This window comes from Pelodiscus sinensis, chromosome 11 (genome assembly GCF_049634645.1).
Source record: "Pelodiscus sinensis isolate JC-2024 chromosome 11, ASM4963464v1, whole genome shotgun sequence".
Taxonomy (NCBI): domain Eukaryota; kingdom Metazoa; phylum Chordata; order Testudines; family Trionychidae; genus Pelodiscus; species Pelodiscus sinensis.
The window spans coordinates 22,850,879-22,875,652 of record NC_134721.1 but is presented as its reverse complement, the minus strand read 5'-3'; the positions used below and the strand labels follow the sequence as shown (position 1 = coordinate 22,875,652).

General features: G+C 40.8%; 1 protein-coding gene across 2 annotated transcripts in view; it reads left to right on the top strand.

Moving 5' to 3' along the window:
• Positions 1-24,774, top strand: part of C11H3orf22 (chromosome 11 C3orf22 homolog) — a 95,488-nt gene that overhangs the window by 22,729 nt on the left and 47,985 nt on the right. For both annotated transcript variants that reach the window (XM_075938780.1, XM_025183140.2), the window contains exons 13-17: positions 7,849-7,929; positions 10,473-10,635; positions 12,387-12,461; positions 13,912-14,064; positions 14,818-14,923. In XM_075938780.1, the coding sequence (XP_075794895.1) occupies positions 7,849-7,929; positions 10,473-10,635; positions 12,387-12,461; positions 13,912-14,064; positions 14,818-14,923 (578 nt within the window). The remainder of the gene's footprint in view (positions 1-7,848; positions 7,930-10,472; positions 10,636-12,386; positions 12,462-13,911; positions 14,065-14,817; positions 14,924-24,774) is intronic.

Below are 24,774 nucleotides of genomic sequence, written 5' to 3'. Positions count from 1 at the left end.
AGACTCCCCCACTCCTACCCAAAGCGCATCCCAGAGACTCCAACATTCTGAGCCTGAGGAGAGTCAACTCTCCGACCAAGAACATCTGCAGGGAGTTTCTCCAACAGATCCATGTTAGTCTTCTCCCGACAAGGGTATTTCCAGGAGACTCATCACTGATCAATGACCGCTGACAATTTCAGGACCTTTTCAAACAGGTTTTTGACAGTCAGGAGGTCCAGTTCACGGAAATACAGGAAAAGCAGCACCATCTTTTAAAAAATGTGCAGCCCTCTCAGAAATCCCAAGGTCGCTTTGCCATTTCATGAGGCTATTTTAGAAGTGGTGGATGACATTTGGCAAACACCTGCTTCTGTCCCTGTGACCAACAAGAGGGCCAATAAGAAATACTTCATTCCTGCTGAAAGTATGGATTTTATATTCACACATCCACAACTTAATTCCCTTGTGGTTGATGTGGCGCAACAGAGGGCCAGGGCCCCACAATATAAGAACAGTACCAATGACAAGGACAGTAAACTTTTTTGGCAGGAAAGTTTATTCACTGGCTACTCTGACCTTGAGCATGACCCAGTATGCGACTCTCCTGGCAAATCATAACTTCGATAACTATACTTATAGAGCACCTCTTGGACAGCAAATGCCAGATTCTAAAATCTGCGGTACAGGAAGGGTACGCCGCTTCCTGTACCGCTCAGCAGATCACGCTTGACATTGCCGACACAGCCGCATGATCTACTGCGCAGCGCCTCATGGCTGCAGTCCTCAGGAGCAACCAAAGAATTACAGTTGAAGGTGGAAGACCACCCCTTTGATAGACAAAAGCTATTCATAGAGAAAACTGATAAAGTCCTACACTCCAGCAAGGACTCAAGAACTACATTAAGAACACTGGGCATGTACACACCACCAAACAGACACAAACATGATATTCCTTTCCAGAGGCACGGGCCCATCCCTTACCTGCACCTCAGCTTAGATCGTTTGACCAGCATCGTACTAAACAGCGCCCACAGAAATTATGCCCTCAGAACAATAGGACATCTAACCAGCAGAATAACTGGCAGCAAGTTTGATGCACTAGTCGAGGGCCTGCAAACCATTCCGCTCATTAGTCACCAATGCAAAGAGGCTAGGTTGTTTCATCACCATCTAAGACCATTCCAATGATGATGGGCCTCCATCACCACCGATCAGTGGGTCCTCAAGCTAGTAACACCCAGGTACTCGATTGCCTTCACTTCGCTCCCTTCTCATTCCCCACCCTTCCCGTCCCTCTTCACGGTCCCTTCTCACAAGACTCTTCTGAGGCAAGAGGTCTTGCGCCTCCTCACCATCAGAGCAGTAGAGAGAGTACCCAAAGAGTTCAGGGGCAAGGGATCTTATTCCCATTATTTTCTTACCCAGAAAAAGTCAGGTGGGTGGAGGCCAATCTTAGACCTCTGCTGTCTCAACCGACATCTTCTCAAACAGAGATTCAAGATAGTGACCTTAGCATCTATTATCCCAGCTCTCGACAGTGGGGATTGGTTAGCATCCCTCGACCTGCAGGACATCTACTTTCATGTCACAATCCATCTGGCGCACAGACATTTCCTAAGATTTGTCATCAGAGCCAAGCACTTTCAATACAGAGTTTTACCCTTCAGTTTGTCTTTGGCACCCAGAGTCTTTTTGAAGACACTTGCGGTCATAGTGGCCTGCCTCTGTCAAGCCGGGATCATTATCTTCCCTTATGTCGATGACTGTTTGATCAAGGGCCCATCCTTCGACGACTTGCTGCTGTCTACCAGCATGACAAGGGCAGTCTTCAAAGCTCTCAGTTTTATAATCAATTTCCCAAAATCATCAATGACATCACAACAATCTTTGGAATTCATCGGTGCCTAGACTCATCTACTGCCCGGGCTTACCTGCCGTTAAACAGATTTCAGGTTATTCGGGATCTCATACAGGTTCTTCCCACAAGCTCCACAATTTCCGACTTACCTGCCTTCAACTCATGGGGCACGTGGCAGCTACCACATATGTTGTAGAGCATGCCAGGCTTGCCTTCAGCACTGGATAGCCTCAGTTTACGTTCCTGGCAAACACGACGCTGACAGGAGAATTGCAGTACCTCCAAAAGTGGTGAAGTCTTTGAGTTGGTGGACCATCCCCGCCAACATGTTAGCCAGCGTACCCTTCCACTGACCTCAAGCCATGATGCAAGTTATCATGATACAGTGCAAATATTAGTAATCAAAAATAATAATATAAAGTGAGCACTGTACACTTGATATTCTGTGTTGTAATTGAAATCAATATATTTTAAAATATAGAAAAATATCCAAGAATAATTGGTATTCTCTTGTTTAAGATGGCAATGAAAATTGTGATTAATTACAATAATTATATTAATTAACAATTTTTGAGCTAATCACATGAATTAACTGAAATTAATAAATATCCCTGGAGTAATTAACCCCCCGTATTTTTATTATTAAAATTAGTTTGAATGATGTGAAATAGAATAAAACACAGATCTTCTTTCAGAACTGCATTTTAAAATATATAATACATACCTCTGCCTATAAATCATCAATGTAACTGAAAGCATTTAAGTACTTTTCTTCTAACTTACAACGATGGTACTATGCTCCATGTAAGTAATAGATGAATTAGAGTTATTTTTCCTCTCTAAATTTCCAGCATCAGTGGAAGAGATTTTATTATAATTCCTTTTTTTTTTTTTTTTGGTGGTTACGAAATCCAGAGCCAATAAAGAAGTCACATCATTAATTTTTGTGAATATATGACATGTTAATTTTGCAATTCATAGCAGTGTATGTTCAGTAAGTACTGGCACATATTCCCGATTTAATAGATGAGTAGTGACAGAGACACAAACATAAATCATTGTTCCTTCATGACGGATGTCAATGTGTTTGCACATGAGACTCTAGAACACTTGGCCAGACCTGACTATTCTGCTCTTTTCTCTAACTTTGTAATTAGGTGAGTAGGAGATGGCTTGTTATTTTGCAGATCTCCCCACAGCTCAGTGAGTAGGTGTCACACGCTATTGATTATAGAGATACAGAGTGTCCAGTTGTGCAATCATCAGTCCCTTTGCATTTCAAAAACAATAATATTTAAAACCAAGAACTACATATACAGAGGTGGTCTAATATCTCTGGGCATCATGATATTTTCCCTCCAGTAATATTCATTACAAGATACTTTTTCTTATTTGTATGACAGTAGCATCTGGAGGACCCTGCTGAGCTTAGCACCCCATTGTATAATTTCATACACATGTAATTTGCCAGTGTATGCCCTAAAAAGCTTACTGAGCAAATAGAGGAAACATACAAAGGAATGAGGAGAAGAGGAAAGGAAGTTGAATATTGCCATTTTATAGATGGAAAACTGAAGCACAGAGCAATTAACTTGGCTGAGTCACTCAGGAAGGCTTTGATTTCTGGAATGCATTAACAGGTGTGTTGTGAGCAAGACACGAGAAGTCATTCTTCCAGGCTATTCTGCGCTGATTAGGCCTCAGTTGCAGTATTGTGTCCAGTTCTGGACACAACATTTCAAGAAAAATGTGGAGAAATTGGAGAAGGTCCAGAGAAGAGCAACCAGAATGATTAAAGGTCTAGAGAACATGACTTATGAAGGAAGATTGAAAGAACTGGGCTTGTTTAGTTTGGAAAGGAGAAGGCTGAGAGGGGACATGATAGTGGTTTTCAGGTATTTAAAAGGGTGTCACAAGGAGGAGGGAGAAAAATTGTTCTCCTTAGCCTCTGAAGATAGGACAAGAAGCAATGGGCTTAAACTGCAGCAAGGGAAATTTCGGCTGGACATTAGGAAAAACTTCCTAACTGTCAGAGTAGTGAAACACTGGAATAAGTTGCCTAGGGAGGTTTTGGAATCTCCATCTCTGGAGATATTTAAGAGCAGGTTAGATAGACATCTATCAGGGATGTTCTAGACAGTATTGGGTCCTGAGGGCAGGGGACTAGACTCGATGACCTTTTGAGGTCCCTTCCAGTTCTAGTGTTCTATGATTCTATGATACCAGTAGAATGAAAACTCCCATAAGAAAGTTTGGGTTTCATTTTGGATCAATGAGATTACACATAAATCACTGCAGATCTAGTCTTGCAACTTGATATGGAGCCAGTCAATGACTTAGTGCATCCATATTTAGTCTGTGTAGTTTTCTTTTCTATGCTGGAATGAGTATTCAGTTCATGAATGCCATGTCAGCCAGGCATGGCAAGAAGGCCCTCACAGCACATCTACATTCAGGGGAAAAGTCAAATTGAGATACGCAACTTCAGTTACATGAATTGCATAGCTAAAGTCGAAATAGCTTAATTCGGATTTTGGCACTATCTACACAGCAGGAAGTCAAAGGAACACTCTTCCTTTGACTTTGCTTATTCCTCATGAAATGAGGTTTTCAGAAGTCAGAGTACAATGTCCGTCATCTTGAAATTATTTCAAAATAACAATTTTCTGTGTAGATGCACACTTTATTATTTCGAAATAACACTGCAGGGTAGATGTGCCCTCAGCTCCCTGAGAGTGGAGCTCAGAATAATAAATTAGACCAAATAGGGTACTAGAGGGGTTACCCAACCTTTTATTTTTTCTGTGCATTCTCAATTACTACCTGGGTGTGCTGTTTTAAAATTGAGGATTCTGTGAGCTGTAGCTTTTCTTACTGTTTGTATCCCTGACATACAAACAGCTCTGCATGGAGCTCTGGGTGTGAATTTCAGTTGTGAGCTAGATTACTGCTGCTCCATTCTTGAACCTCTCTTGAGTCAGACTCAAACAAGACTTGTGGCAGGATGGGGTTGTGATGTGGGTAAACATCCACCACAGAATGAGATCATCAAACTTCATTCATTTGTGATTTACACCTGTATCTCAAGAAATGAAAATAGTGCACTAACCCAGAGTCTCATTTTATTCTGCATTCTGTCAGCTGACGGTCAGGGCAGTGAGTGGTGTGTGTGTGTGTGTGTGTGTGTGTGTGTGTGTGTGTGTGCTATACACCCGAGACTTCAACTGCTGAGACCGGGGTCCCTTGCAGCGGGCAACCTGGAGGAGGTTGACGAGTGCCCCAATAAGTTTGCAGGGAGAGCTTATTACACTTCAGATTTTAGCTGCTAGAATCTGTGATTCCTTTGCAGCGGGCAGCCTGGGGGAGGCTGAGAAGTACCCCAACGGATCTGCCACCTGGGAGTGACACAAATCCAAACGCCCAAGCTCTCCATATATCTGTCCCTTAAGACCGGCTGAAGTTCTTTTAAATTGTGCCTGGTTCTGTTACAGCAACTGAAGGAGTCAGGTTAAAGCTTAAACAGTTACAGGTTTATTGAGGAAGCTTATAAATCATATGGTTGCAATGGCTATTGTTCTATTTCTTAACTGCTAACAAAATATAGATCTTAAAAATGGTTACAAAGAAGATAAAGATAGGAAAAACAGAAATAATAGTACCAAATAACAGCTTAACCTTTAAAGAGCTCTTAGTCTGTGTACACTTAAGACAGAGGACCACATCCAGGTACAATTTTTACCCCCCTTCTGTGCTTCTCGACTCCAGCATGTCAGGCCAGGACCAGTCCCTCAATTCCTAGGAAAGACAAAGATACGAGATACCCCATAGAACCTCGGGAGGTCAAACACCTAACCCGACCAGCAGGTAGAGGGTAGAATGACACTCAAAAGTGAGTGTGCTGCTGTACCCATATTTATACCCATGGGGTCACGTATTTCTCTTTCTTATCTGTGATGCCAAATGGTGCTGGTCTGTCTTTTGTGAGACCAGTTCTTACAAGGGAGTTGTGAACTTAATTTACACTTGTAAGAGAGAGAACTAAATTGGAAGTACTGGGCATTCTTTTCTCAGTGGGAAATTCCTGTTCCAGGGACTGTGTGTTCGTATCAACATGGGAGCCAGCCGGGTACTTCTCGCAGCCTCGAGGCCAGCTTATTGCCTTAATTGTTCTCTCCTCATATCTGTTTTCAGCTTCTCAGGATCAGATGAGCCAGCATAGACTATGCTGATTTTATTGCTCCTTCTCTGTCCTGTATGCTTCAGGAACCTCAGAGAGGCAAAATAAGATGGATGAGATGGGGGGGGTGGGGGGGCTGTCTGGCTACAATTCTCTTCCGTGTTTCATCTAAATTTCCCCTGAAGTGGTCTTTACAAATTCCTTACAAAGTACAATTTAAAATTGCAGGTGTTCTGTGTGGTTGGAAATGTTCATGATTCCTGTCATTTCTCATCTGCCAGGATGAGAGTAGTCATGTTGTCACAATTCACAAATGTGTAAAGTATCAGGGTGGGAAGAAATGCACATTCCCCAAAGCTCTGAAATGGAGAGGCGAGGAATTATGTATTCATATGCTTTTGTATGGTACCTAGCATAGTGAGGTTAGTGTGTCTAGGCACTACTGTAATATACATATTAAATACCAATAAATGTTAAATACTAAAACTCACAGATTATTCTAATGCAGAAATAGCTAATGTGCTTCCTGGACTCTGGAAACATCATCTTAATAATCTCCTCATCTGCAGACCACTTGATAAGCCAGGGTTCTGGGGTGGCTGTGAAACCCAGGTGCAGTGTTTTGAAAATATAAAGTGATGTATGTGCTAGGTATTATCATCATCCATGCTGTACTAACCAAGTCACATGATTGCCCAAACCATTAACAGTGCTAAATGTTGATAATTATAGTGTATTAAGTCTGAGATGAAGAGGAGTTCGTTAGGGAGCCACAAAGGAGGGGAGGAAATTAAAGAGGAGAAACTTCCTTGTAGCAGCACCTGTTAAATTGTGAGATATTTGGGCAGAGTAATGAAGAACATACAAGGGAGTTGACCAACTTTTTTGGTGGAAGGAGGAGGAGAAAAGGTGGAGCTTTTGTTCCAGACTATGTGTTTCCTTTATTAATGCAGTCCCTACATTTGGGAAGAAGGTAAAGCCTCCAATTGTATACACCCAAGTATAAGGAACAATCCTTCACTGAGAGGAGGGTGTGTGTGTTTGTATGAGTAAGCCGGGGTATGAGAGTCTGGGCATGAAGGGGTGGGGGGCGCTTACTTGTTTTCAGGGCCCACATAGGTCCCAGGCACTGCTTCCTGCTGCTCTTAGCAGTTGGATTCTGGCCAGTGGGAGCAGCAGGGAAAGCTTCCAAAAAGTACATCTGCCATGCTGCTGCTTCCCCAGCCAGAGGAAGGGGAGCGCTTCTTCCCCATGAGCTGGATAGTGCAGCAAGGCTCAGGGCTTTCTCTCCTCCTCCCCCCACAGCCGGAAGCTGGCCCTCGGGGGAGAGAGGGGATGGAGAGAAATAGGGCAAGGCTGCCGGGGGGAAGGAAGAGGTCTGAGCTTGAGCTGTGGACCACCTGGAAGGTGGCCATTGAGTCCCCTTTTGCTTACTTGGGGCTCAGGGGGTGCATTCTTTACTGCTACAAGTTTAAAAATTTAACTTCTGCAAGAGCCGGAAAATGTCAAAAAATGATGCTGGATGGCTATTGACATTTTTCTGGTTAACTAAAGGAGGAATTACATTGCCCTCTATGACAGATGCCAGTTAACTGAGTTTTCTACCTATTAAAGTGCCAGATAGCATAGCTTGTACTGTACATTACCCTGGCTTCTCTCACTCTTGCTCATCTTCTTCATTGCCCATTTACAATTCCGGAATATTTTGTGTTGTATGGACAAGCTAGTCCATCATTTTACTCAATAAAGAAATGGTACTGCATAAAGAGCATTCATGCCCTAGATGTATTGTCCCATTAAAATTTTCACACTGTGGTATTTTTTATTTCAGAACTGATCCTGCATGTAGGGCAGCAGTATGGACTATTGAAGAAATACACCAGCACCTAAACAGAAAACATCCCTTAGCCTCGTGAGTTTCCTTTATTTGCTGATGGTTTTTTGTTGTTTTACCAGCAGAAAATATATTTTTCTGATTCATTCTTTATTTTCTGAACTAGTTGTACATTAAGGATTTAAAAAAAAAAATTAGAGAGCATCACTAATTTACTAAGGTAGGTAATATGTGCTCCCTACCTCACACAGCTTATAGTCAATAAAATGAGAAGAAACTTAATTAAGCAAAAAGAGATGTTGTCTGGTGGGTAAGAACAATGAAAGCAACTGGAGTAGTCTGTAAGAAAGAACTTATATGAGAATTGGAAAAGAAGAGAAGCTGAGCAATAAAATGAAAAGATTGGGATAAGCATAGAGAGTGAGATGGAGACAGGGAAAATAAGCAGAAATAAGGAAGCAAGATGGGGCCCTCAAGGTGAGGCCAAGGAATTTGAATTAGTGGTGACGGATAGAATTCAGTGGAAGAATTGAGGGAGGGAAATAAAGTGGTCAGAATGTTTGAAGAGGAAGTTTGATTTGACAGTGATATTTTGGACAGATTGGAGCCACTGAGAGGTAGTGAAATCCAAATAAAAGAAGCTTACAACAGTTAAAACAGGAAGTGGTTAGGGCATTGACAACTGTATTAGCCATAGGTCAATAAGGAAACTGAATATCTTGGGATTATTAAAGAGGAAGAAGAGACAGAATTTAACTTCAGATGACTTTATTAATATTAATAGTTACACTAAATGTTGTCTTGCCTGAGAGTCACATAAACTAATGGTGGATATGAGTCTTAAAATAGCATTTTATTCCTATTTTTTTCTTCAGTAAGCATATTGCTACATTAGTCAGAAATACTCTCATGAGAGGTTACTAATGCTGAATTTTTAAATCTTTACTTGCAAAGGTGTTTGCAATATGAGATATCATTTATCATTTATTTAAGAACTTGTTTCTAAATAATATTTGAGGAATTTCAACTTTTTGTTCCAATTTGGAATGCAAACAAATTTCAAATGGTTAGAATTTCCCATGGGACAGAGAGTCTACTTTCTGACCAGTTTTCAACACTGAAAGTAATATAATACATTGTCAAATGAATCTATCTTGAGTACATGTCAAATCTAGAAAGATAATGAATCTAGTAAATGGATCAGTATCATATAATAAGATTTCTGAATGAGTTGTGCCAAGTGTTCTGTAAATTATTTGTTTGCAAGTACTGGGCAATTGCATTTGGTTATATATTAATGTACTTATCCCATACTTCTACCTATATCTGCAATAAAGCACAAATGAGCTTTTTCAAGTATGGGGTCAGTTTAAAAAATGCGATTTCACATTTCAGTTGTTATTGTCTGAATCAGGCACCACCAGCAATAGAAAGCAAGAGTTCATAGAAGATATTCACAGGTGACCAGGTCCATATTAATTGTTTATATTCATTATAGAGTTAAGAATAGTAATTTCTAATAGCCATCAATTTAGCATCAGATCACACCCACCCTACATTTTTTTAAAACACAGATACATGTAAAATCCATGCAATTCAGCAGCCAGAAAACTTTTTTAAATATAAATTAAATAAACATCCATTTTCTATGTAAACAGAAAATAAAATGGGACTTTAATACAGGACAACATAAAAGATGAAATTAGTTTGTGTGCTTAGAACTGAAAGTTAACGTATTCAAATGGTCTGTAGAATAGGGAAAAAATGTATTATTGTCTCACTGAGGATGTCACTGCATAATGTTGTGTTGATTGTCTAGAAATATCATCTCTCCTACTGTGATTTATGCCACAGAAATATTTTGAAATGTATGACTAAATAGAGGGCTTCTGCTTTGTATACAGACATGTCTGCAACACTGAACTTGCCATAGTTAATATTGTTTTATATTGTCACTTCAGCTTCATGCCCACTTAGCAATGTCTAGCTAAGGTGTGGCTGAATTTAACTACTAGCTAACTTTAATTAAATTGCTTTCCTCTCTTTCACTAATGAACTTATACAATGTAGGGATTTTTTAAAATATGCGAATTTCAAAAATAAAATTTGCTTTTAATAAGATGCACTAAAATGGATAAAGCAGGGATTGTTAAATTGGGGCTTTGCTGTCTGCCCACCTCAGAGGGCAATGGAATTCTAATTGCAGAGGAGGTTGATTGGGAGTGAATTAACAATTTGTGCACCAAGTCCAGAGCAAAGGGAGTTGAAACTCTTCATACTGAATATTGCCACAAGGAAACTGACAATGTCCATTGTGGCCCTAGGAATGGCAAATGACTTAAAAGGAGTCAGTCCTTCTTATGTCATGCATCAAAAACAAATTAGAAGCCCAGAATACAGTAGCTGCGCATGCAGTCTCTAGAACATGTGCATATATAAATATTTCTAACAATATTGCATGTCTCTGTATTTTTAAATAGAGTTGGTATGACCTGGTGCTAAAACAAAGCTCATTAAATAATTCATTCATTAGTTACCCTCTGATGTATGGGGATCTGACCACCTGTGAACATGTTATACAAACTCTTTTGGTGCTAATATACAGTAGTATGTTTTCCTAGCTGTACAGAGAAGAATGAATATTTTCAACATGCTCGAAAGGAGAGTGTAAGAGATCCAGTGAAATGTGAATGCCTCTGCAGCCTGTCCTCTCCAATATGCTACTGGGTAGATGACGGGCTGGTGTATGCGGATACCCAAGAATTTCTGGTTCTTGGTATGCAGGTAAAAAGCACAACAAGTATTTCCAATTATCCAGTGTGCAGATATTATAATTAACTGACTTGAAAATTACGTCAAGATACAGTGAGGGATACAAGCTTTGCCATTAGGGAGAGGCACTCACTATGTTGAACCCACTAGGAAACTTTAGAGTTGATACAAACATTGTGATTAAATGTGAGCGCATAAAGACAGATACCTAAATTTGGGTCAGATCGAGCCATGGTTTAACATACACATTATGGACTTAATTAACTACCTCAGAAATGTGCATGACAATTCTTTGTTCAGACTGTCCTACACAATATTTTCTGTTTATGTGTGTGAGGAATTTGCCCGAAGCTGCATGGCATATGGAAAGGTGGATGTGAGCATATAAATTAGAGGTGGTAATTAAGGCCCTCAGGAAACACTATGTTACGCCATCAAAGCCCAGAGCAATATGTAGAATAAAAGACCTTGCAATCAGTAGAATCTATGGGTGATCTGAAAAACAGGATATTTGGCATTAGATATTTAAATGTGGGTTTAGAAATCTATCATTACCTATGCAAGTTTGGACATTTAGTCTGTGAGTACTGAATATGCTTCCTCCAAACTGATGGTCACCAAGTGCCAGATTTTCAAACGTATTTAGTCATCTAAAGATGCAGACAGGCACCTGGTAGAGTTTTTAAAAGATCTGAGCACCTACGTCCATTGAAAAAATGTGTTAAGAATGGCAACCCCAAAGATTAACATGAATAATCTTATGTGAAATCTTGTTACTGTCTCCTGGCCATAAGCTGTGCAAAAATCAACTTGCTTGTAAGGGAAAAAGGCAAAAAGAATTAATATATAGTAAAATGTCTAAGTCCTGGGGCATGTTATTTTAATCACTGTAGGCTTCATTTTCAACAAAAGCTGTTCTAACCCATTTACTAAAATATAATTACTAGTTTTAAAGCATTTAAAATTACGCCCTTGTGCCTGCCAGTACAATTACATATTAAGTATGCAGGCAAAGGCCAATACTGCCTTCTTGTCAGCTTTCATCTTTGGCAAAGGCAACCAGAGCCACAGCACTGACTTAAACCAGCTTTTTTTACTGTTTCCAATGTCTTCTCTACGTCAGGAATTTGTTTCAATTCCAACCATCGCTAGCCTGAATTGAGACAAATTCCCAATGTAAGCAAAGTCGAAAGTCAGTGATACAATCTTTTTTTTAAAAAAAAAAAAAGGTTAAAATCATAGAATCAGTATCTTCCTGACAGAGGCTTTCTTACATATATGAACAATCTTCTATATCGTGTTCTAGATCCCTTATCCTATGTAAGAAGAAGGAACTTTGTGAAAAGTACTCCCCAAAATGTGAAATGATTTTAAATGCCATTGTGTTCTACAAATACATTAAGCAAGGTAGCCAGAAGAGGCGAAATGTCCTCAACTTCTTAAGAATGACACAAGTTAGATTCTGTGGCCTGTTCTTTAGTAAAGGAAGATCATCTTGTGCAAGTGTTATATCATGGATTGACGAAATGTGACTCACTGAAAAGCTGCATTGTGCAAGATCGGTTATATTAACAGTAATTAGGAAATTAACATACAGAAATAAGTGTTTTCTTTTCTGTTCATTGTTTTTTTCCTGTTGTGTTAGTTTTGCCAATACGGCCTTCGTCAGTTTTTTCAAACTTACACATACAATGTGTTACTTTGATTGTTAATCTGGTCTGTTTTTCCATCTGTGGGAATATAATGAAATTCTCTCTGAATAGGACGGAAGAATCCTGTTTCTGCACACATCCATACAAAATCTAGTATATTATGAGTTGAAGGCCTATAAAGATCCTGTAAGTGTACTTTGAATTTACAGAGTTTCATAACAAAACATACATTGTTCCTTATTTTTATATCTAGTCTTATCCAACTTTCTCTTCTTTTATACTATCGTTGTCCTGCTTACAGAATGTAAAGGCCAATCAGTTGTTTTGTTTCAGAAATGTAACCTGCCACAAACACAGTTACAGAATAAATCTGGCTATTTTTGCTCAGGTAAATTGCCAGATGCTAACTCAGAAGTATTGCTGTAAATGAAAAGTAGCTCCATTTAACCTCAATGAAGTGAGTATGCTGAATTTAGTCCACTATTTCATAGGGGAGAGCAACTTCATTCTCAACTACAAATGGATTAAAGAGCTTTTTCTCAGTTTGAAATCTTGTCAAGGAATCTGGCATATTTAATTAGTAATTATGGCAGAATAATGCTGTAGATGTGTCAGCCCAGTCCGGCCAACAGTGCCAGCATATGAAATAACAAACATATAAGGCACAGAAGAAAGGTTCCTACCCTTAGGAATTTAAGAAATTAGGGGAAATTAGTATTTGTCGCATTTGTGAGGGAAAAGTGAATTTTGAGGTGCACTATGGAAAAGGGGGGGGGGGTACCTGAGGCTTTTCTGTTAGGACAGGAAGAGAATTCCAGGAATAGGGGACTGTGTGGCAGAAATGAATATGAGAGGGAGAAGAATAGAAATGGAATAGCAAGACAGAATTCATTGGCAGAGCAAAGGGATGAGGCAGGGGAATGGACTTGATGACCTCTTGAGGTCCCTTCCAGTTCAAGTATCCTATGACTGGGAATAGTAACAAATGTAAATTAACATTCCTTTACTTTATATGGTAATGTGGTCCAGACTAGAGCCCCGTGCGAACTACTTTTTAAATCCTACTCTGGTTCAGCCTCCAATTCCCACTCCCACCCTCTCCCATGTTATTTCTAGCATTTTTATCTCTCTCCCACATGCAAAAGCCTTAGATCTGCAAATCCCGCAAGAGAGACAGATTCCCCTGTGCTACAAAAATAACAAATAATCAGTTGAATATATAAAATATGGAGTTCAGACATAATTTTTCCATTAAAAGAATAAAACAAATTTTGCTTAAACCATGTAAAATAAAATACTTCAATGCCTGTTATAATAGGTATCAAATCTCTTCTATCGCTTTCTTATCTCTATGTATTAACACTTACATTTTTTCAAAAAATAGTATTTTCCTGCAAATTACCATAGACTGTTTTTGTTTGCTTTATTTTGGGGGGCTTTTTGGCCCACCCAATCCTGCTTGCCACAAAGTACATTTTACCTGCTCCTGGTATTATAGCTGCAGGTCCTGTAGGATGCTTAGGATCCCAGTCCACCTGCTGGCTGTGGTCCAGACTTGTGTATTGATTGGTGTATCTATCAAGTATGTGTCTTCTGAGGAATATTCCCTATTAAAGACAAGCAATAACTGTTTTAGGTGATTGGATTAAAACATGACATAGATCACCATCAACTGATAAACATGTGCCAGGAATCTGAATACAAATTGGTGCAGATCCGGAGTTTACCTGCCTTGAAATTGCTTCACCAAATCAATATCCCAAATGAAACTGTAGTTTTCACAAGGCTTGTGAGTAACAAGAATAACTGTTGTTTGTCAGCGGGTATAAATATAAGTATATTGTTGAGGGGATTGTAACTATTTTATTATTTATTACTTAACTGCTTATTGCTGGGTTTCTTGCACCTCCCTCAAGGCTCCTGGTACTGGCCCCTGTTGATGACAGGCTACTGAGCTAGAGCGACCATTGCTCTGATTTGCTATAACAAATCCCATGTTCCCTGTTTATGTTGATAAGGTCCTTAATTGTGCCTAACAGCATTTCAAAAGTAACAGAGAGGCCCCCTCCCCAATTAGGGAAGGATCTAAATGTAGATGCAATGTGATCAGTGGGGTTAAAGACCAGTATGAAGGGGAAATAGGATGAGGAACTGCATATATTACAATAAGTGTTTGTGGTTTTTTAGTTTTGGTAAATACATGTCTTGATGGTACAATAAAAGTTTTCTCTTGTAATAACCACTTTTAATCACAATACTTTGGGGCACCACAGAAGAGGTGAATCATAATGAGAGTCTTGAAGGGTGGTATTTTGGTAGATCAGAACTGGGAGGGAATTGCATGTATCCTTGGTAGCAGTCTTTTTAGGCCTCCAGAATGGAAAATGACACAAGAGTGGGCCTGTACCATCTTAATTCCTAGTAAATCAGCTCTCTTCAATCATCCATGCTGGAGGAGCTAAAAACAAGCCCATTAGTAAATAAGGGCAAGAAACTTGTAAATGCCAACAATTAAAATAATTTTAGATTTCTGGCATTTCAGAACAGTTCACTGTTTCTTGGCCTGCATTCTGGAGCTGTGAATCTCTTTGATGTTCATCATGAAGGAGGCCCAATGGAGTTTCTGAAGAAAAATGAGAAAAAGTCAGGTAAGAATCATTAAAAAACAAAGAAATGAAAGTTCTCTCTCATCACAGAGTGGAAGTCGTGGCTGATGGTTTCATTGCTGATGAAGAGATATAAACATGGTGTCTCATGGTATTATTCATAATAGGAGTTGTACTGTTTCTATTGTTAAGTGAATCACTATAAGGAAAGGGTCAAATCCTCAGATACTTACTCAATTTTTATTCAAGATTTTTGCAATATTTATTCCTTTAAAATATTTTCCTAACTGACAGAGGGAGTAGAATTAGGATATTGCTATTTGCGTCTTTCAGAATTTAACTCAAATTCTGAAGATCTTACTCAGACTTGAATCATTGTAATCATACCTACCTATTAAATAGTGAGGCTAGTGGAAAATCTCCAGAAGCAGAACAAAGAAACCAAATTTTGTGTGGGGAAACATAAATACAAGGCAGTCTCAGAGAAAGATACAAGAAGCTGTGGGCAGAAGAGAGGAGCATGCTTTGGTGCAGGGGTCTCCCTTTTAAGTGGGGGAATCAACTAAGGTCAGAGAAAGCAGGCTGACCTAGACAGAGGCTCATGGTTCGGAAGAGAAACCACGAGCTGCAGGAGTGGAATCACCAACACTCTAGAGAACCCTGTCCAAGCCCAAAGAACTCTCCAGAAGGATGAGAACCCAAGGCAGGAAAATGAGTAGAATTGTATTTTATTATTTTGTAAGCCTGTGAGTATGCTATACTAAGTAAGACATAATTGTTTTTAGAATTACGTGCAGTCAGTGTGTCTGTTGGCTTTACTATCACATACCCCTGAAGAGTTACATTTTAAACCCAGAGCACTCACAAGGCTGCAATTCTGAGAGGGGATGTGTTTAAGAGGGGAGTCGGAAGGCTTGCATTAGTCCCAGCAGCTAGTTAGTTGGACTGTGAGGTCTCAGTTCTTAGGAGCAGGTACTAGACAGAAGCTCTGCACCCCAACAATGTGCCTAGAAACAGAGGCAGCTGCCTAGGGTGGTAGATTTGTCCCAGCCATCCCTCCATTATAATAGAGAAGTGGCTAAACTCCTTTTAAGTGGGGTTATGACTTAGTTTGCCAGATCACAATGCCATTCATACAAATTTGACTTGGCAACCCTCTTTCATGACAGAGAAATGGAGAGGCCAAATTTGAATCGTGTTGTGACCCCATAAGCCAAGTTACAATGCATTCAACTTTGGCCTGGCTGGCCCACCTCCATTCATGACTGAGGTGGGGCCAGGACAAATCTGCCTCCCCAGTTTATGACGAGGATGTCAGCAAACTGAAGTTTTGCCTATGATAGCAGATTCTCTTGAGCAACCTCTTCCTAGATATCTGAGCCAGTGGCAATGCTTGGACTCTAGACTCAAGAGGCTTAAAGAGCACATGGGGCCCAGTGAGGTGGGCCCTAAACACAACATCCTGGTGAATGTCCAGCCAGCAGGAGCTTTACCATGGCTTTGTGTGAGTAATCAGAAGTTAGACCTTGTGTACCCTGTGGTGTTTGTGCTTCAGTCAGATACAATACTGTAAAAATTGTCCCTGAACAGTCACTGAAATAAAAACCTCCAATGCAAGTCAGCTTTTTGGGCCCTTTTAATGTTGCTTTCTGCAGCATTTGTGCTGGTGATTTTTCATGCACACAAGGCAAAAAATTAGCTGATAAATATGTGAATGTTTTCACAATAAAGTGTTATCCCAGAAATGTTTATGTGTAGTTATTTTGGCACTGATTGAATAGACTGTGTGATTTATTTGAACCCTATTCTTGTTTTTAAAAGTTGAGTCATCCAGGAAGGGAGCAGAAAAAAATAGCACATGCCAGAGGTGACCTGTCACACATCTTAAATTGCAAATACTCAAAGCAAAATCTCTAGTGAATAGTTGTGAGGAGAATCTGTAGATGGAAATATATTTGCATAAAATATACATTAACTAATTTTGAATAACAAAAGTGTGTTTGTGAATTATTCAAATATAGAAAAAGATCTGATGTGTTAAGTTTTTTGCTACAAATACTTTGCCGAGTTTTATCCATGCTTTTGTACCAAAGATCATGTACAACTTCTACAGAGGGGCAAAGTTTTCCTCAAACCTATATTGGTCCACATTTTTGTCTTTGGGGTCATGTTCTATGCTCCCCACTTTCTGGGTAGTACCCATTAGCACCTTTCTCTCTCTCTCCCATATAACTCGTGACACAGAATAGTTTAAAATATGCTACAATAGGCCAAATTCTGGATATTGAGCAACAGGTAACAATTTCCCAGAAAGCCAATCAGGGGCATAGATGTGGCATCTTGATCCTGGCCCACCAAAAACAACCAGATTTGGCGGAGGGGATGAAAGGTATGGCTTGCATCAAGTCTACCAACAGGTGGGGAGGGGGCAAAGATAGCAGTTGCACCAAGGCCCCATGAGTCTAAGGAGCCTGGGGCCCCTGGCTGCAACCATCACTGCTACTGCAGCAGCAGCTGGATCCCTGGACCTCTTTGAATCCCCACCAGAGTTCTAGAGCTCCATGCTGAGTGCTCTGCAGGTCTCTGAGGGCTGTGGGAGAGGGGCAGTGCCATGACCTGGATGGTGACAGCCTCCAGCCTCACTACTTCCACCACAAGCTCCACTGCACCATAAGCTCCACTCCCTGGATGCAGAGCCATCACCACCTCCACCCCTCCTTTGCCTTGGGGCCTGCAGTGGCTGTTGGCATATCTCACCACTTCCACATCTCATTTGCCTCCCATCACTAACTCATCCTTTCCTGTTTGAATTACTCATGATCCCAGCATAATTAATATGTGCAGGTGGCTCATAGGGACATGAAGCCAACTTGAATAAAAATGAAAAATAACACTGGTGTTAAAGGCATAAACAAAGAGCTAGAATTTATCACCAGCAGTTTTATTACGTTGTAAGTAAAACTCAATCCCACGTTGGTTCAGTCAACCAGCAGTGAGATGAACACATGCTTGATTAGCCCATTTAATATTTTCTGCTACAAACACTGAGATGCTTTTCCTTCTCTAAAGAAAGCTGAATACTTAGAGCCTGTACCTGGTCCTAAACAGTATTAAAGTAACTTGTAAAGAACTGGAACTCTATGTCTGAATCCCTTCAGACGTTAGAGAGCTGTAAAGAATTGAGTAGTCTCATGGCACCTTAGGGCATGTCAATGCTAGGAAATTATTTAAAAATAATCTATTTAGAAATAATAACTCCCAGAATAACTATTTTGAAGTAGCGTGTCCACACTACAGGGAAGCCTCAAAATTAGTCCAAGACAGGCTCCCTTAATGTGGTCACGCTACCTCCACTCAGAGCCCTGAAAGCACTGGGGAGTAATTACTTTGAATGACTCTAGGGAGCAGTTATTTCAAAACAGCAACAGTGGAGCATCCGCACTACTGCTATTTCAAAATAACTTTTGAATTAACTATTTGGAAATAAGCATTATTCCTCATGGAAAGGAGGACTTGTTATTTCAGAATAACCAGCCTGTTATTTTGAAATAACTCCCTAGGGTAGACCAGGGCTAGAAGACCCACACAAATTTTTTTGTTAGTCTTTAAAGATACATCTACACAGCAGTGTTATTTTGGAATAACTGACATTATTCCAAAATAACATACAGCCGCTCTCTGAGTTACGAACGAGTTACGGACTAACACTTGGTCTGTAACACGAACTGTTTGTAACTCGGATCCCATAGAGTAACATGGCGACCGTGCTGTTCATAAGCACGGATTGCCATTCGTAACTCGGATCCGCATTTATGACCACTTTGGTCATAAGTGCGGATGGTTGTAAGTGGAGGTGGCCGTAAGTCGGGGAGTGGCTGTAGTGCAATATACAAACTACAAGCCTTTATTTTGAAATAATGTAGAGCTGGAGGACTTCTTACTCCATCTCATGGTAACCCTTATTTCACAAGAGCTGTGTCTACACTGGCATGAATTTCCGGAAATGCTTAAAACGGAATACTATTCCGTTTTCAGTTTTTCCGGAAAAGGAGCGTCTACATTGGCAGGCTGCTTTTCCAGAAAAGTCCTTTTTCCAGAAAAGCGTCTGTGGCCAATGTAGACGCGCTTTTCCGGAAAAGAGCCCCGATCGCCATTTTTGCGATCGGGGCTTTTTTCCAGAAAAGACTACTGGGCTGTCTACACTGGCCCTTTTCCGGAACAGTGTTCCGGAATAAGGACTTATGCCCGAGCGGGAGCAGAATAGTTTTTCCGGAATAGCGGCTGATTTTGTACAGTAGAGCGTCGTTGCTTTTCCGGAAATTCAAGGGCCAGTGTAGACAGCTCACAGCTTATTCCGGAAAAGCGGCTGATTTTCCGGAATAAGTGGCCCAGTGTAGACACAGCCAAGGAGTAAGGGAAGTCGAAGGAAGAGTGTTCTTCATTTGCCTTCCTGCTGTGTAGAATGTGTCAAAAGCTGAATTAAGCTATTTCAGCTTAAGATATGCAATTGATGTCGCTGAGTAGTGTAGTTTAATTTGACTTTTGCCCTTCTGTGTAGATGTACCCTACCGTGCCATAGGACTACTTGTTTTTAAAGTTACATACTAACACGGCTACACCTCTGAGACTTTTAGAGAACTATATTTCTGATTCCACTTCCCATCTTGGGGTAACCTCTGTAATATGACTATAAACCCCTTTAAACTGTGGGAAAGTCAGTATTTTATTTTCATATTTCAGAGCTATCTCTTTTGTGATATTTTGTTTTTTCACAATGGTATATTGCCACTATTCCATCCCTTTCTGGAGTAATGTTTGCAACAAAATATCCAAATTGTGTGTGATATGGACATTTAGTGTAGAAAGCCAGCTTTTTAGAACTATTTAGTCTGCACAGCAGGCTTAACAACAAGAACATTACTGACACACAGACTGAGGGAGTATTATTTGGTAGAGAAAACTGAAGTGCTGATATTTATCTTGTTAAAAGAAGAAGAAACAGAACAACAACACTGAAACCTTCTTTAAGAAAGATGTAGATAAATAGTTCTCAGACATGCCTTGAGCTCCCACTTCCATTGTATCTCTACTTGAAGAGACAATCTGAAGAACTAGCTTGCCAAAAGATTTTCATTCAAGTATTAGTTGCTGTGGTAACAGCATGAAGAGGTCAAATGGATTAAAAACCCAGATATGTCTCTATGAGAACTCCTGAAATGTAAATAATCAATAGTAATCCTATTATAAAGTCTCAGAGGGGTAGCCGTGTTAGTCTCTAAGGGTATGTCTACACTACCACCCTAGTTCGAACTAGGGTGGTAATGTAGGCAACCGGAGTTGCAAATGAAGCCCGGGATTTGAATTTCCCGGGCTTCATTTGCATATTGCATATTCCACGAGGAGTAACGGTAGTTCGGAATAGGAAGCCTAATCTGAACTACCTAGTCTGTGCCGCGTGTAGCCGCGGGGCACGGAGTCCGCACTAGCGGACATTTAAAAATGGCGGCACCCGGCAATATGCAAATGAAGCCCGGGAAATTCAAATCCCAGGCTTCATTTGCAACTCCGTTGCCTACATTATCATCCTAGTCCGAACTAGGGTGGTAGTGTAGACATACCTTAACTGAAAAAAATTAAAAAACAATGAATAGTTCTGTAGCACCTTAGAGACTAACAAAAAGTGTAGATAGTAGGAGCTTTAATGGGCACAGCCCATTTCTTCAGATTATTTTGTGTTCCTCTGTCTTAAAAAGTTTAAGAAACACTGATATACAGGGTTTCCAGTTTCCAGCTCCCAGCTCCCCCGCTGCCTTCTCATCATCAAGAGCTGGGCTGAGCCTGGGTCTCTCTCAAAATATTGAGCAACATCCATGTGACTAGCAAAATGGAGTTTCTGCCAGGTCTAACCAGATTTCTGCATATAGATGGCCTGCTGCCTGCATAAATGCCACCCCCACACACTCTGATTAGTTTTCCTTACTAAATATCAGCTCTCTGAGTGGTATCCTTTCTGTCTTAGGAATCTATTTACTGACTTCAATTTTTATCTGCTTAGGTTTAAGTACCCATTCTCCAGATATTTAATGATGCTGTCTCCCACCCTCCCTCCCTTTTTCTTTCTTTCCTCCTCCCCTTCCCCTCTCCTATTTATTTCAAGTTTTCATATCCCAAACTCATTACTCCAGTCATCTGAAGAAGTGGGCTGTGCCCACGAAAGCTCATGATCCCATCTACATGTTTTGTTAGTCTATAAAGTGCTACCAGACCATTTGTTGTTGTTTTTTCTGTAACAGACTAACTCGGCTACCCCCTGAAGCTCCAGCATTATATGTGAGATACACTGGTCAATTTGATCTCGCCGGGTTTTTTTAAATTGGTTTTAAAATTGGTTGACTTTGTCTCTACCCATGCTGTAGTTGAAATCATGTGACCAAAACCACATTTAAACAGTTTATTGCAGTGGTCCCCAACCTTCTGGGGCTACCAGGCTGGCAGGGGTGGGGCCCCGGGGCCCGGGGTGCAAGAATGGCTCAGGCAGGCCCTGGTCACTAGGCAGGCGCGCACAAATGCCCCGGCGGGGGCCATGGCGCCCATGGGCACCATGTTGGGGATCACTGGTATTGCTTATTAAGGTACTCATAGTTTCCCCCACTGGTTTGTACTGTGATTCTTTTTCTGAGAACAGAGTTCTTTTTAGTCTTATTTAAATCATGACATCAGCTTTGTAGATAGATAGGGGCTTTCAGAATTCCACTTACACCAGCATTGTGAGACCTGCTTAGAACCCTGTTCTCCCCTATCCTGGTAAAATGTAGTTATATTTTTAGTGTAGATGATGCTTAACTCTGCCCCTGACCCAAGTCTGGACATAGAATCATAGAATAATAGATCCAGAAGGAACTTCAAGAGGTCATTAAAGTCCAGTTCCCTGCACTCACAGCAGAATCAAGCACTGTCTAGATTAAGGATATAAGTGACTCGTCAAGGCACTACTTGATACTCTGTATCAGAGACAGTGAGCGGGTGGAACCGCGCTGGGGGGAGCCAGCTTAAAAGCCAGTTTCCCCCAGCACCATCTCTGCTGGAGGAGGGTAGGGGAAGCAGAGGGGCTGTGGGCAACCCAGCACAAGCTGGGACTGGGCAGTCTTGGCTCACACCAGGTCCCAGATGCTGTGCCTCTGCTTTTTAAATGTAGTAAGAGCCCCTGGTGGCTCTTACTACGTTTAAAAATCAGAGCAGCAGCATACCCTCTTATCGACTAATCAAGTAGTCGATGGAAGTTCCATTGACTACTAGATTAGCTTACTTCCCGCTATTTAGCATCCCTAGTCTCCCTACACCTTATCTGACAAGCGTCTTACATCTCTAAGGGCATTATAATATTGATATGTTCAAGGTTTTAGCACAGTCTGGAAACAAACTTACTGCTTGGGCCCATCTAGCCGATAAAACAGAAACATGTAACTTATTCCCCTGGCCTGACTGTCATAAGAACGGCCGTACTGGGTCAGACCAAAGGTCCATCTAGCCCAGTAGCCTGTCTGCTGACAGTGGCCAACACCAGGTGCCCCAGAGAGGGTGGACCGAAGACAATGATCAAGCGATTTGTTTCCTGCCATCCCTCTCCAGCCTCTGACAAACAGAGGCCAGGGACACCATTTCTATCCCCTGGCTGATAGCCTTTTATGCACCTAACCTCCATGAAATTATCTAGCTTCTCTTTAAACTCTATTATAGTCCTAGCCTTCACAGCCTCCTCTGGCAAGGAGTTCCACAGGTTGACTACACACTGTGTGAAGAAGAACTTTCTTTTATTAGTTTTAAATCTGGTACCCATTAACTTCATTTGGTGTCCTCTAGTTCTTCCATTGTGGGAATTAATAAATAACTTTTCTTTATTTGCCTGCTCCACACCACTCATGATTTTATATACCTCTAGCATATCCCCCCTCTATTCTAAACTGAAAAGTTCCAGTCGTTTTAACCTCTCTTCATATGGGACCCGTTCCAAACCCCTAATCATTTTTGTTGCCCTTTTCTGAACCCTTTCCAAGGCCAAAATATCTTTTTTGAGGTGAGGAGACCACATCTGTACACAGTATTCAAGATGTGGGCCTACCATAGTTTTATACAGGGGCAGTAAAATATTCTGTGTCTTATTTTCTATCCCTTTCTTAATAATTCCTAGCATCCTATTTGCCTTTTTTGACCACCGCTGCACACTGTGTGGAAGTTTTCAGAGAACTATCCATGATAACTCCAAGATCTCTCTCCTGATTTGTCATAACCAAATTAGTCCCCATCATACTGTATGTCATTATAGTATTGCTAGTCCATTAGTCACTGGATCTACATATACTCTTATAATTTATTTGTATAACACCACAAAGCATGCTAAAGGCTTTGCAGGCAGATAAGAAGGGAAAGGTTTTGCCTCAATTTCTTATCTAAATAAGCAATATAGAAACAATAGTATAGGGCATGGGAATAGAGTATAAAAAAAAAGCAATGGAGTTGTCTTGTGATATTGTGCACACTGTTGGCCCACCCACACCTATCACACTGCTTGGAGCCCTGATTTTATCAGTGCATTCTTAGAAGGCTGAGTAGCTCTTCCATGCTGCTTCGGCTGCAAGTGCCTGTGGCAAAGGATTGTCAGTTTTGAAGGTGTTATAAAAACACCTTCAAACTGTGGGCGTAGAGTTGAAAACTGTCATGATCATGAGTGTTAGCCAGCATCCTGGGGACTAAGGGGTTAACTATATCCATTACCTAAACCAGATGGCAGGCAGCCAATAGAAATGTAGGTAGGAATTTCAAACTGGGACAAACTATTTTTTGGTTTTTTTCCACTTTGTCCTGCATAGTTTCTCTCCAGCTTTTGAAGGGGACAAGATGTCTCCCTCTAAGGCTGTGTCTACACTGCACTCCTTTTCCAGAAAAGGGATGCAGATTAGACACTTCGAAATTGCAAATGCCGCAGGGGATTTAAATATCCCCTGCGGCATTTGCATTTACATGGCTGCCGCTTTTTTCCAGGCTCAGGGTTTTGCCAGAGAAAAGCGCCAGTCTAGACGTGATTTTCCGGAGAATAAACCCTTTTCCAGAGGATCCCTTATTCCTACTTGAAAGTACTTGAAAGTAGGAATAAGGGATCCTCCGGAAAAGTGTTTATTCTCCGGAAAATCGCGTCTAGACTGGCGCTTTTCTCTGGCAAAACCCCGAGCCTGGAAAAAAGCAGCAGCCATGTAAATACAAATGCCGCGGGGGATATTTAAATCCCCCGCGACATTTGCAATTCTGAAGTGTCTAATCTGCATCCCTTTTCCGGAAAAGGGGTGCAGTGTAGACATAGCCTTAGAAAATACTCTTCACAGTCTGTAACTAGGATAAAGTTTAGATAAATCCATTAGGTTTTATTGTTTTATGGTTTGGGAAATAGGATCTGATGTCTGTGCATTTAAAAATGGGTTTTGCGCTCCTTTGTAACTAAGCCCTTGGCCCATGGTAAATTTCTCCTCCATTAATATATTATTTTGTTACTTTTCCATCTAGTCATTATGCTTGCAACAGGAATATTGTGGTGATAATAAAAGTTCTTTCTCTTTCCTTTTATTAACCTGGTATTGGGTAATGGTTGTGTCCTGGTTTGTACTTTAGGGGTGAGTTTTCCCAAGTGATCTTTCTCCTGATTTTTTGTACCAATACGTGGGTGGTAGCAGTGGAGTTTTTATTCCCAACGTCTAAGTTGTTAAGATTTTGGGGGAAGTTTTATACCAAAGCCTAGTAGATAAAGTTTTGGGGTACTTTTGCTGGCCCCCGCTTTTGCATTTATCATGCCAGAGTGGGGAAGGAGCCATGACAGCAACAACGGTAGTGAAAGGTACCAAATT